General features: G+C 45.1%; 1 protein-coding gene across 1 annotated transcript; it reads left to right on the top strand.

Annotated features, from left to right (window-relative positions):
* Window positions 1-7781: 7781 nt before the first annotated feature.
* On the top strand, window positions 7782-9675 carry DRD5 (dopamine receptor D5). The gene has a single exon (XM_075091858.1). The coding sequence runs from the start codon at window positions 7782-7784 to the stop codon at window positions 9243-9245; it is 1464 nt and encodes a 487-aa protein (XP_074947959.1). The 3' UTR covers window positions 9246-9675.
* Window positions 9676-12345: the final 2670 nt, after the last annotated feature.

The following is a 12345-nucleotide window of genomic DNA, read 5'->3' as shown; positions in this document are numbered from 1 at the left end:
TTACACAACATTTTCTATCAAAACTTGCACAAGCAGTGGGTACTTCATGTCTGTTTTCCAATAAATCTTTGCCTGAATGTCACTTCAACTGGAATTAAAAGCCAGTTCGTGAAAAGCGCACATAGATCACATAGATCCATTAATTCCAGGGAACCACATCAGCATTTCAATCAAAGCAGAGTGAAGAACAGCTTCCGTCCACACAGCCAGGATTATCAAGCATACTGTAACTTCTTTATTCTAATTTATTCTGCAATCAAATATTTACCAGGCTTAACTGAAGATCCGAAAGCTTTTTGAAAATGCACAGAAACAATTCATAACATATCTAGAGCTAAATCTACACTTGGTGTTTGGTTCAGACTTGAGTCCATCATCTTCTGAATTTAGTAATTTCACCTCTAACAAGCAATGACCTTTGTAGGAAGATAGCAGCTGACAGCTGTGAGGTAGTAAGCAACAGCTTCATAACAACGTCTTAATGGTAGCTGGTTACGTAAGTCCCTTTCCTCATCCCTCCCATTGCTCTTCTCCCAGGTATGAGGAACATTCCTGCAGTGATCCCTAGGTGGGATTTTCCATCACTGCCTGCTTGAATCAAATAGCTTCATTACCAAGAAATTCTTGAGTACGACATAACGCCAGTCAAACATACTTTTGAAAATATTCTTGAGTCTTTTTCCAAGCATCACAGTGTCCTCCTTCTCTCCAAACCTTTAAATTTCTTTTCTTTGTTCACCATTTTGGAAAAACCTTTCCAGTGCAATAAAAGTCAAGAATGCAAGCTCCACTCTATCAAGAAGAGATGACTGTGCCTGCATTTGACATCAGCTCTGTGCGTAGGTGTGGCACCAACCCTGAACCGGTGAGATGTGGTCATAAGTACAAGTAAGACCTGACAGGGGCAAGCCAGTCCGTGCACCGCTGGGTGGGGACCTGACACTGTGACAACATAAATTAGTGGGGCATAATTAATAGATCTAACGACCCAAGGATGGAAACTACCTCATATTCTGTCAAAGCAGAAATGAATGTTAAGCTTTTGTTCAACTATAATTCTCATTATTTTCTTTTATGCTTAGCTACAGCTAAAATAAAATAGCCCATCCCTCTTCAGGCCACAAATCTCAGTCGATCATACTAAAAGGAATTGCATTAGGTAGTTATTTTTAACTAGAAAGGCCACGGCAGCAACAATAAGTAGTTGCAAATTATTCTAAAATTAATATTCAGATCCAGATCTGGGTATCATTATTGCAGGCAATTAGTGCAATCAGTACAGCCTACGTGCAACAAACAATTCACAAATATCAGATAATTTGATCTGCAATATTTTCTTTGATGAAAGCAGCTAGGCAATATTTCAATTGATAGTTTCCGTCCTTGGCATTTTTTTCTGCTCTAACATTTGGGAACCTGCTGCTCCCTACAGCAACTCTTTTTGTCTTGGATCGATACACAGTTTATGTTTCATGATGCCTGGCCTGCATACAGTTAAGTCTGCTGAATCCCTGAGGCAAAAAATAGTCTTTAAATATACCTTGAAATTTCATATATATAAAAGTCTTCTGATGGACCAACCCTGCCAAAATAATATACAGAAAATCTTTCCGGGTTCAGTTTCAGGAGAATGGCAACCCTAGACACACTGCAGGATGAAATGTCTCTGCCTAGCATGGAGAAGGCTATTTCTAATTCAGAGTAAATAGCTATTGCTGTCTCATGGATGGACAGAAGAATACACTTTAGTTTTTCTTTGTCAACCCCAGTACAACCCTGTCTCGTGTTGGCAGATTGATGTCTTCATCAGCAGTTCCTCTGTGTTGTGTAATAGCAGTAGTAGTCCTATGGATTATTGCAATAGGTATTTAATAAAGAATTTGCTAATCCTTATTGCTGATATTCTGCTATGGAGATGAATGGGAGCTGTTGATACTAAAGCAGCATTTTCTTTTAAGTCTTACTTAAGGAAAAAAAAAAAGCAGAACTAAGTAAAAGCAGTCATTTACTGCTGTTTATCTCAAAGTGATAAAGTTGCTCATTCTTACCACTAGTGTTTCAAAATGTGAAACTGGAATTCTTCCCCCAAATAAATCCTGAACCACAGAATCTAGCCCTGGTCCTATACGACTCTTAAAAATACAGATCAGAAAACATCAGCTTTAACGGTTGACACACTTGTAAATATTACCTTGCATTGTGTTTTTCTGTTTAGCACTTGCAACAGGCTGTCCTGCGAGGATACAGCTTTCCCAGAAAAGCAGCCGAGGTTTGGGGGTCCTGCTTCCCAACCCCATTCCCTTCCATCCAGCAGCTGCCTTTTGGGAGGAGGGAAGCCCAGTGATGTGTTACTGTCTGACCCTATGAGACATCATCTGCTTTCCTTGAGAGGCCAAGACCCAGCTGCTGACTTCTGTCTTCTCAGTCCGCTTTTTCTATCAGACTTAAAAGACTTCAAAAATAGTGTCTGTTTTCATTCCAGAAATTACTGTTCATTTGATTCCATAGGGGATTTGGTTTTCCTACTCATTTTGTGGAAGACAGTGTCACACTAAGCTAATGGACAGCGTAAAATCCTAAGATAAATAATGTTGATTGCAAGTATTCAAATAAAAATGATTAACTAAAAAAGCCTGTAATTTACACATTCAATATAAAATTCATAGGTCCTGTTAATATAAAGTGGGTTAGAGAAGCAGAGAAATCAGAACACTGAAAAGAAATTTGTTTTCAAATTACTCCATAGGCAAAATTGTTATGCTATTTAAGCCAGAGACAAAATGACAGCATCTTCTTTGGAAATTAAGCCCACCTGATTTTTATTTGCAGTTTGGTAATATAGTAGACAAAAGACAAAATAAAAATCTTTAAATGTTCAGTATTAGAATGTTACAATTGCTTTTTTCATCTTGACAGTTTTCTCAGAACAGATATTCACCTGAGATGGAGCCATGCATGCCCGGAGAATATGAATAACATACCCAAATTGTAATATTGTACAAATCAGTTTCTTTTTTCATCTTGCTTCAGATGTCATTGACCTTTAGTAGTTGTTCATCTTGTGATCTCTTGCTGTATTAGCTGTATCTTCTGTAGCCCCTGAAAAATAATGATTCTAATTTTTAGTATATAATTATGAATAACCAAATATACAAGATAATATTTTATAAGATAAAATTAACTACGATGGTCCACTAGGAGAACATATTTACAGTCCTATCCCCTTTGCTTTTGGTTTTGGCTAGCATTCATCTCTCATCTTTTACCATTGGTTTAAATGAAGTCAGGCTCAGTATGGATAACAAAAAAAGGAAAATTTTGGAAATCTCTTCTGGTACCGTCAATTACTTCATGTTTGCACCCAGAGAGTGATCAACAGCTTATGTCGGAACCGTATCACACTCATTACAGAGAAAAAAAAAGCAACGGAGATGCTGGGAAGACTGTTCATTCTGTTGTATATGGTTAATTAATACTATCCATCACAGTCCCTAGTCAACAAAAGCTTGAATAGGTTTTAAGGCCAGCAGGGATAACTGTAATTGTCTAAAATTATTTTTCCCACAACACAGACTACAGAATGCTGTTTGGTACCATCTGAAACAAGACAGAGCTGGGGGGGTGCGCTGAGGCACAGTCTCCCTCCAAGAAATGCATTCAGCCTTGGCTTTCAGACTGTAAATGACAGTAAACCCATTACAACCTGAAATCAATTGCATCAGCCATTAATCATCCTCACTGTTAAAAATGTGCACCTTGTCTATACCCTGATTTCTCACAGATTCAGTTTATAGCCACTGCAGTTTTCATAACCTTACCTGAAAGACGAAAAGTCATCTATTATCAGAAAACTTTTCCCTCTGTAAGCCATCCCCAGCTGTTCCTAACCCTTCTGGTGCTCTGTGCTCAGCTAAGGAAGTTTCCCAGACATAATTCCTGTAACGCTTTTCTGATAACTTTCCAATTGCTCGTATTTATTTGTATTTGAAGCACCAGCAGCAGAACCAGACCTCATCCGCCAGGATTTTTTCTGTGCTGAATAAATCGATGATACCAGTTTTCTCCTTTCCTTCCTCAATATACACCTGCATCTTTGTCCATCCCTGTGCAGTAAAGCATTTCAGTTTCAGTGAGTAAAACTGATGGACCTTGAGCATGCGTTCAACGATGCTCCTAAATATAGATCCACTTGAGTGTACTTCTATAGCTGAGAACATGTCCGGGTACTTCTCTAAATTGACCGAGTATACAGTGACTTCTAGCCTCCTCCACCTCTACCTCTACCTCTTCTTGCCTGTTTTAGAGCCTAACTGTAATGGGAGGTTTTTGCTGGGACGTCTTTATAGCCTAAACCTCAGTGGTACATCTATGTCTATGTATTTTGACTTGCTTTTGGCATTAATTATTTTTTATGCCTTTACATTGAGTACCTCCTAGATGAGAGAATGTATGAATTTCTGAGTGTTGTCTATTTTTACATAAACATCATTCGGCAGAACAGCAGGTCTGTGTATTTTGAAATGGAAATAGAATATGTGGCAATGAAGGGAAAGAGCTAGTCAAACATACATTTCTAAAATCAGGAGCTGCAAAGGTACTTTTTTTTCACTCAGAACCATTGCAATAGCAGTTAAATTCCATTACTTCCAATCTGCCAGCTGTGAGAGAGAAGTGCAATTTTAACAGGTGAATAAAAAAAAAACCCGAGACAAAGCTCTGAAGAAAAATCACAAAAGCCATTACAAAGATGATTTCAAGATGAAAAAAACCCACCCCAAATCTCTCAGCAAGTGACAGCTGTGGTTTTAATGGACTGTTCTTAAAATGAGATTTATATGCAAACTGCCTACTGAAAGTAAAAAAGAGGAGGCGAATAACCTATAAATGTTAAAGGTGTTTATCTCAGGCTCAAAAAATGTTGATGGCAATGGATGGAATATTACACCGTACCATAAATGTCCCCGTTACATGATTGCTGCTCTGGCCTGGTGCCGCTAAGAATGATCTGGTACAAGCGCTGCAGCAAAGCAGCGGTCCTGTTGCCGGCTCCTGCTCCGCCTCTTCCCAACTCACTGGAATCTATTAAAGGGGGGTGTGTGTGTTCGTGTTAGTCTCTTATGCCACCGCATCAGAAACCAATATTATTTTCTACTTACATTGATAATATTCCCAATCTCCTAGTGCATTCCTGTGACTTGAAAGAAAGTTTTGAGTGCGCATGAAATGTTGGATCGACACTGAAGACTCTATCTCCAGTGCACCTATAGCTACAGGTGCGTCTTTGGCTGATGAAACTTCCCCCAGCCCAACGACAAGTTTTTTTCCATAGGTATCTCTCGTGAGCAACGTCAGTTCACACCAGCTGAAATTCAAGAACATTTACTGAAGAGTAAATAGGTGGGAGAGTATATTATACCCTCTAATTATACCCTCTAACCTCTGTGGGTTACGCAGGAGCCAGACAGCCAAACGCAACACTTGGCCGATAAACAAGGTACTTTGGGAACTCCTCTCTACTTCAGGTCTGCCTATTGCTGACAGTAGTGTAGAGAGCATAGTAAAACTTCATTCCTTATATGTCTGACAAGTGAGCTCTGACAATTTTTGTTTCGATGGGTTAGCATCTTTCCCGGCTGCTTGCACCTCCTCTCTGCCTGACTCCACCACACACAGCAGAGCTGGCAGCAGATAACATATGCCTGCACCTCCGCTGCTCCCAGCCGCAGCCCAACATCTTCGCTTCCAGCGCCGGTGCTGATAGGTACCAACGTGGGCATGGTTCTGCTGCGCTGTGGGCAGGCTATGTTCTTATCAGGCTACCATTATTATTAAGCGGACAGATACGTACAGATATGTTTACTTAAATAGCTAATGCATACTGACTGCATGCATGTAAATACATACACACCTATAGACACCATATTATACATAATTTGTAATGTGTGCTGATGGATCTGCTCGTATATACACGCTCACACCTCTACACTGGTGAAGCAATGAGTATAAGCTAAACAAGCAAATCAGATCATTGCTTTTTTAAATAAAGTATCCACATTTCTAGACCAGCAGCTTCGACACGCACGTGCACCAGTACTTGTGCAATTTGGTCCTTCATTTATACAAATCGTAGGAGGCACTGCTTAGGAAAGCAGGGTTTGTGCAAGCAACACATTGCCTCAGTGCCTCAGCATCGCAGCTTTAGTCACCCTGTTTAGAATTCAGTGGTGACAAAAAGCTAAATTCTCCCTCCAATATTAAATATAACTCTGCTTAAATGTGGAAAAGCAGTGCCAATTTCTTAAGCGAGAGCTAAAGTGAAGCTCCAGTTTTTCTTGTGACAATTTTAGAAAATTGCCTAAAAGGTTGCAGAGCTTTTTTTTTTTTTTTCTTTTTCCACTCTTTATTTAGTAACTCTAACACTTAATCTTCCTTCATGTCATTGCAGATCCAGTAGGGTATAGCGAGTCTTGTCCATCCTCATGTGCCTGGAGAAGTAGCTGGAAAGCCCCCAAAGAGTGGCTTTCTTGGCCCTTCTAGTGCCTAAACAGGCTGTTGAGCCAAGAATGGGTTTGATGTCTGTCAACGGTTTTAAAAAATAATTAAGTTTTGGAGAAACTAAACCCGTAGTATTTTTAATAAAAATCACCGAAGCTCGCTCTCTGAAGCACAGGCACGACATCCGCGCATGGCGAGTCCAACAGTGCAGCATCGCGGCGGGGCCACCCGGGGCCGCGGCTCGTCTCCTGGCTGTGCCGGAGCGCTACCGAGAGGAATGATTCACCCCAAGGAAGAGCGGAGACGAGAGAGAACCGGATTTCATTTGCCGGGTTTCTTGCAACGCATCTCAGTCGTTCCAGCAGAACCTTGTGGAGCAATGACCAATTTAGGCTATGTTTCCCACCTCTATGGAAGAGACCCGTCCCGTCCCGTCCCGTCCCGTCCCGTCCCGGCAACTTCCAGCCCCGCTCGCTGCCGGCGAGAGGAGAGCGAGCTGCGGCCGGCCCCGTCCCGGCAGCCCCGCTCCCCCCCGGGGATGCTGGGGGCGGGGGGGCATTCCCCGGTCCTCGCGGTGCCACCGCGCTTTTCCCTCCAAAACCACCGCGCAGAGCCGCTGACGGCTGCAAAAAATCGCGAGGGTGACTGTTTCGGGAGGCAGCGCCGCGGGGCGGCCGCCCCCACCGCCCGCCCCGTCCCGACCCCCGCCAGCAGCGCTGCCCGCCGGCCCGGACGGGGCCTCCGTGGCGGCGGAGCATGCTCAGAGGGCGGCGGGGGCGGGCGGGCCGGCCCGGGGAGCGGGCAGCGGGGGGCGGGCGGCAGCGGGGGCGCCGGGAGCCCCGGCGGGCGCGGGCGCGGGGCGGGCGGAGCCGCCGGCCCGTGGGGGAGGCGGCCGGGGGCGCGGGGCCGCGGAGCGCAGCGGCCGCCGCGAGGAGCGGGGCGGAGCGGGTACCCCGAGCGGGGGCGCGGGGCGCAAGCGGGGAGCCGCGGGGCGGGTACCCCGGCCGGGTGCCGTGGGGCGCGGAGCAGGGACCCCGCGCAGGGGGACGCGCTGAACGGCGGGGCGGGGGGCGCAAGCGGGAGCCGCGGGGCGCAGGGCAGGGACCCCGCGCAGGGGGACGCGCTGCGCGGCGGGGCGCCGAGCCCGGTGCGCGGCCGGGGCGGGGGTATCCGGCAGGGGTGGCGGCGGGGCGGGGGGGCAGCGGCCCCATGGGGCCGGGCGGCGGGGCGGCGCTGGCTGCTCGGCGCGTCCCGGCCGCCGCCGCCGCCGCCGGGAGCCGCCAGCCATGCTCCGGGGCGGCCGGAGCCCGCTGCTGCCGCCGGCGGCGGCGGGGCCCCCCGGCGGGGCGCGGGGGCCGGCGGGCGGCCCCGGGGCGGCGCAGGTGGCGGCGGGCAGCCTGCTGGCTCTGCTCATCCTCTGGACCCTCTTTGGGAACGTGCTGGTGTGCGCGGCCATCGTCCGCTACCGGCACCTGAGGAGCAAGGTCACCAACATCTTCATCGTGTCCCTGGCCGTCTCGGACCTGCTGGTGGCTCTGCTAGTCATGCCCTGGAAGGCGGTGGCCGAGGTGGCCGGGTACTGGCCCTTCGGGGCTTTCTGCAACATCTGGGTGGCCTTTGATATCATGTGCTCCACGGCCTCCATCCTGAACCTGTGCGTGATTAGCGTGGACAGGTACTGGGCTATTTCCAGCCCTTTCCGCTATGAGAGGAAGATGACCCAACGGTTGGCTCTGGTGATGATTGGTGTGGCGTGGGCTTTGTCTGTGCTCATCTCCTTCATCCCTGTTCAGCTCAACTGGCACAAAGGTGAAGATGTTGGGGCTGCTGCTGATGCTGCAGATGGATTTGGCACTGGCTGGGCAGCAGCAGGTGCTGTCACCACCTGGGCGGAAGATATGAGCACCACGTGGGTGGCATTAGCAGGAATGAGACCCTCTGATGGGACCTCTGGCAGCAATGATTCCCTCACTGGACCGTCGGAGAGCTGTGACTCCAGCCTCAACAGGACTTATGCTATTTCATCCTCCTTGATCAGTTTTTATATCCCGGTGGCTATCATGATAGTTACCTACACTCGAATCTACCGCATTGCCCAGGTGCAGATTCGGCGTATCTCTTCCTTGGAGAGGGCAGCTGAGCATGCACAGAGCTGCCGGAGCAGCCACGTTGACTGCCACCATCACACAAGCCTCAAGTCCTCCATCAGGAAAGAGACCAAGGTGTTGAAGACTCTCTCTGTCATCATGGGCGTCTTTGTCTGCTGCTGGCTGCCATTCTTCATCTTGAACTGCATGGTTCCCTTCTGCGAGAGTCCACCCAGTGACCCCCACGCTGGCCTTCCCTGCGTCAGTGAGACCACCTTTAATATCTTTGTCTGGTTTGGCTGGGCTAACTCCTCGCTCAATCCCATCATCTATGCCTTCAATGCTGACTTTAGAAAGGTCTTCTCCAACCTCCTGGGATGCGGTCAGTTTTGCTCTAGTACTCCAGTGGAGACTGTTAATATAAGCAACGAGCTTATCTCTTACAACCAGGACACCCTTTTCCATAAGGAGATAGCGACTGCTTATGTTAACATGATCCCAAATGTGGTTGACTGTGAAGGAAATCGCGAGGACCCTTTTGATAGGATGTCCCAGCTTTCCCCTGACCACGAAATTGGCACTGATTCCGTCTGTGAACTGGACTGTGAGGGGGAGATTTCACTAGGCAAAATAACACCTTTTACTCCAAACGGTTTACATTAAACTGCATCCTGTCCTGGACAGTTCTTCTTGGATTATACAACAAAATACTAGCACTGAGTGGAAAAACCTGCTTGATTTTATGCTATCATTTGGTCAGTCACTTCACGCTTAACTCACTTATATGTGTAGCACTTTGCAGGATGTGGGCACTGTCATACAGGGAGCTGGCAGCACAAACTTAATTCAGCACTTCCCCGGGCTGAGAGAGGACCAGGCAGTTGTGCTGATTAGCTCTGGTGAGGTACTGTGGTATAATTACAGTCGGCTCATGTTTATAGCGTGTTTGCAAATGAAAGGTGCCGTTGTCAGTGCTAAGTATTACAACTTCTAAAATCAGGGACAGATGTGGCTGGCATAGACTTTAAATAGAAAAAAATTCTAGGCTGTTTGTTCAGATCTTATGTTTCATTTTCTCTGTTGCTTTTTTTTTTTTTTTGAAAAAATTGAAGTAGTGAGGTGGGGATTTGGATGATTATTTAAATGCCTGCTTCTGCCAAAATGGTTTATGTGAAATCCATGTTCTCCTAGGCAGTGTTGTTGCCTATGATATCCTTGCCATGTTCCCAGATGAATAAATAAAAGTTACATTGATCAAGGGGTTATTATCTGTCATTTAGCACCCTGAAATGTTTACAATATGTATTCAAACTTTAATATTTCTGTTTGAATGATTAACAGCTAAACCCTATTATTTTAAAAGCAAAATAGTCTGTATAGGAAATACAGTTTTTGAATAAAAGCAAGGCTCATAGGAATGATTGACTTAAATGGACTCTTATATGGCTCTGCTTACAGCTAGATTTATACCTGTTTTTCTTTATTATTATAACTGTGCTGTCCCTCTCTGCAGCTGAGAATAGCAAGTATACATACCTACAAGCTATTAAAACTTTCCACTTAATTCTATGCTTGAACTTATTTTTTAAGGATACTGTTAATGAGAAGAGTTTGGTGATAGAATTAGGAGCTGAATGTGTCTAAGAGCAATAATAATGTTTGAAAATCATGCTAATAATCAGCATTTCCTAATGCAGACATTAGAGAACTCATTCAAACCAAGAGAAGAAAAAAAAATGGTGTTGATGTATTTTTTTAGTTATTTACTTATTAACCAGAACTTAAATATACTCTAAGTGCTTTGACTTTACAAAACATTTTAAAGCAGTCTTTAAAGACTGTAAAAGAGTATTTTAAGCTCTGTTTCTATTGAAACATGTACATCAGATGGAATATTTTATTTGGAAACATTTGTAAGCTTTCAGCTCAGAAATCAAAAGTGACCTTCTTTCCAAGACAAATGATCAAAGGTAGTAAAAAAAATACCAATATTTATTTCAAGTTTTGGCTTACAGAATGAACAACATTTGAATTCATTTGCCCTTTAAAAATACGCATGCTGTGAGCTGAGCAGATCTAAATTGAATTGTAGGTGTTAATTCAGTAGCACTCCCTCCTAATGGCCCTGGCCAGCCTCACCTGGAACCTCCCCCCATACTGCCTAACTGGGAACTGAAGGCCTTTGTATGATGTCTGGGGGAAAAGCAGGATCTGCACGCTAGTCAGCATGCTTCAGGGGAAGTCATTTAAGCAGGTGCTGGGATTTGTGAATGTTACACACTTAGGATTGGGCCTCTTTGGAAGTCAAGGCCCTAATAATGGTTTGGGGATTGTCTTGCCTCCCCCTGGGATACAGGGTGGAAGAAGTGCCAGAAGGATGTGGCTGAAATCCCTTGTGGTTGCCTTTGCTGCAATCTGGTTTTGATTGCAAGCAACCTTTTGTGTGTGTAGTCTCTGATACTAATTGGTTATATCATCATTTTGGATTATCTTTTCAATTGCTGGTCACTGAAGATTGATATCTACCTGAGCATTTTCCTTGCTGTTGATATGAAATCTCAGGGTAGTATCCCGTTACAGCTGTCCTCAGAGAAGGGTATTGTAGCTGTGGCTTAGGGCAGCTTGAAAAACAGCAATCCCATGCCCGGAACCATGTTCAGCCTTCTAATGGCTTGTTATTGAGGGTGAGTATGTTATCGTTTCTCTACTAAAGCAATCATATGTTGCCAGGAGTTAACCACCATTTTAGCCCTGCTGGTTGGATGAACCTGCCCAGAATAAAATAATTTTCCCAAATAAAGATGAAAGAAAGTGCTTCTGGTGGTGCAGTGATGAATTATCCCAAACAGAATTTAGATTTTTGCATTCTCTAGTTATTACTCAAGTTTTAAGCCTAGTACAGCATGTTAAACTTTCCGGATCTGTGCAGAAAGCCTGTGATACCCAGATGCAAGAGGTGCAGGCACCTGGTGCTGATTACAGCTTCCAGGGCAACACCTATATTTTATCCAGTTTTGTCCGTATTACATCAGAAACAGCCCAGGGAAGTGGGGAAGGGAAAAAAGATTATCTTTTCCTGCGCACCTGCATGCCACCAGGCTGTGCAGTCTGATGCTGTGTACAAGATGCTAGTGCATCCCCCTGACAGGTGTTTTTCTCCTTGTTGAGGCTTTACCCGCCTGGGTTTCTGGAGTAAGTGGGTAGGCTAATGCTGGGATGCAGGAAGATGACACCTCCATCAGTGGGTTTATGTAACAGCTGTGCAGAGAATATTAGAAACAGTCTTACTCAGGTCTGAAGGAAGGCAATTTTAGCCTGCCCCCAGAGTTTGGGAGCATGATTAGGACAATACAGAAAACTGGTCAAATTGCCACGTTCCATCACAAATTTTTAGTTTATGTCTTCAGTTGGTAAATGATTTCTGGTGATGGTTCTACAGTGTAATCTCTCTTTGAAATATGTACCTGTCGGGGGCTTCATCCTTTGGAGCCTAGGAGCATCAGAAAGGGAACATTTCTGCTTGGAAAGACTGAGAGAAGGTACTTCTTTGCTAGGAGCACAGGTTGACCCTACAGATCTGAAAGAACCCCGTTTTTCTTGAGTTGTAACATAGGGATGATTTGCTGCTTTTTAATGTGTCTTAATTACTTGTCACTGACAAAGCTGGCATATTCAGAATTCATAAGAGACGCTTTTTAGAGAAATGTGTATCTTGCCTTGAACTATGAAAAGGGGCAGGCTGTTTTACTGAGAACATCTCCCA

Source organism: Phalacrocorax aristotelis, chromosome 4 (assembly GCF_949628215.1).
Source record: "Phalacrocorax aristotelis chromosome 4, bGulAri2.1, whole genome shotgun sequence".
Lineage (NCBI taxonomy): Eukaryota > Metazoa > Chordata > Aves > Suliformes > Phalacrocoracidae > Phalacrocorax > Phalacrocorax aristotelis.
This window is presented reverse-complemented; position numbering and strand designations above follow the sequence as displayed.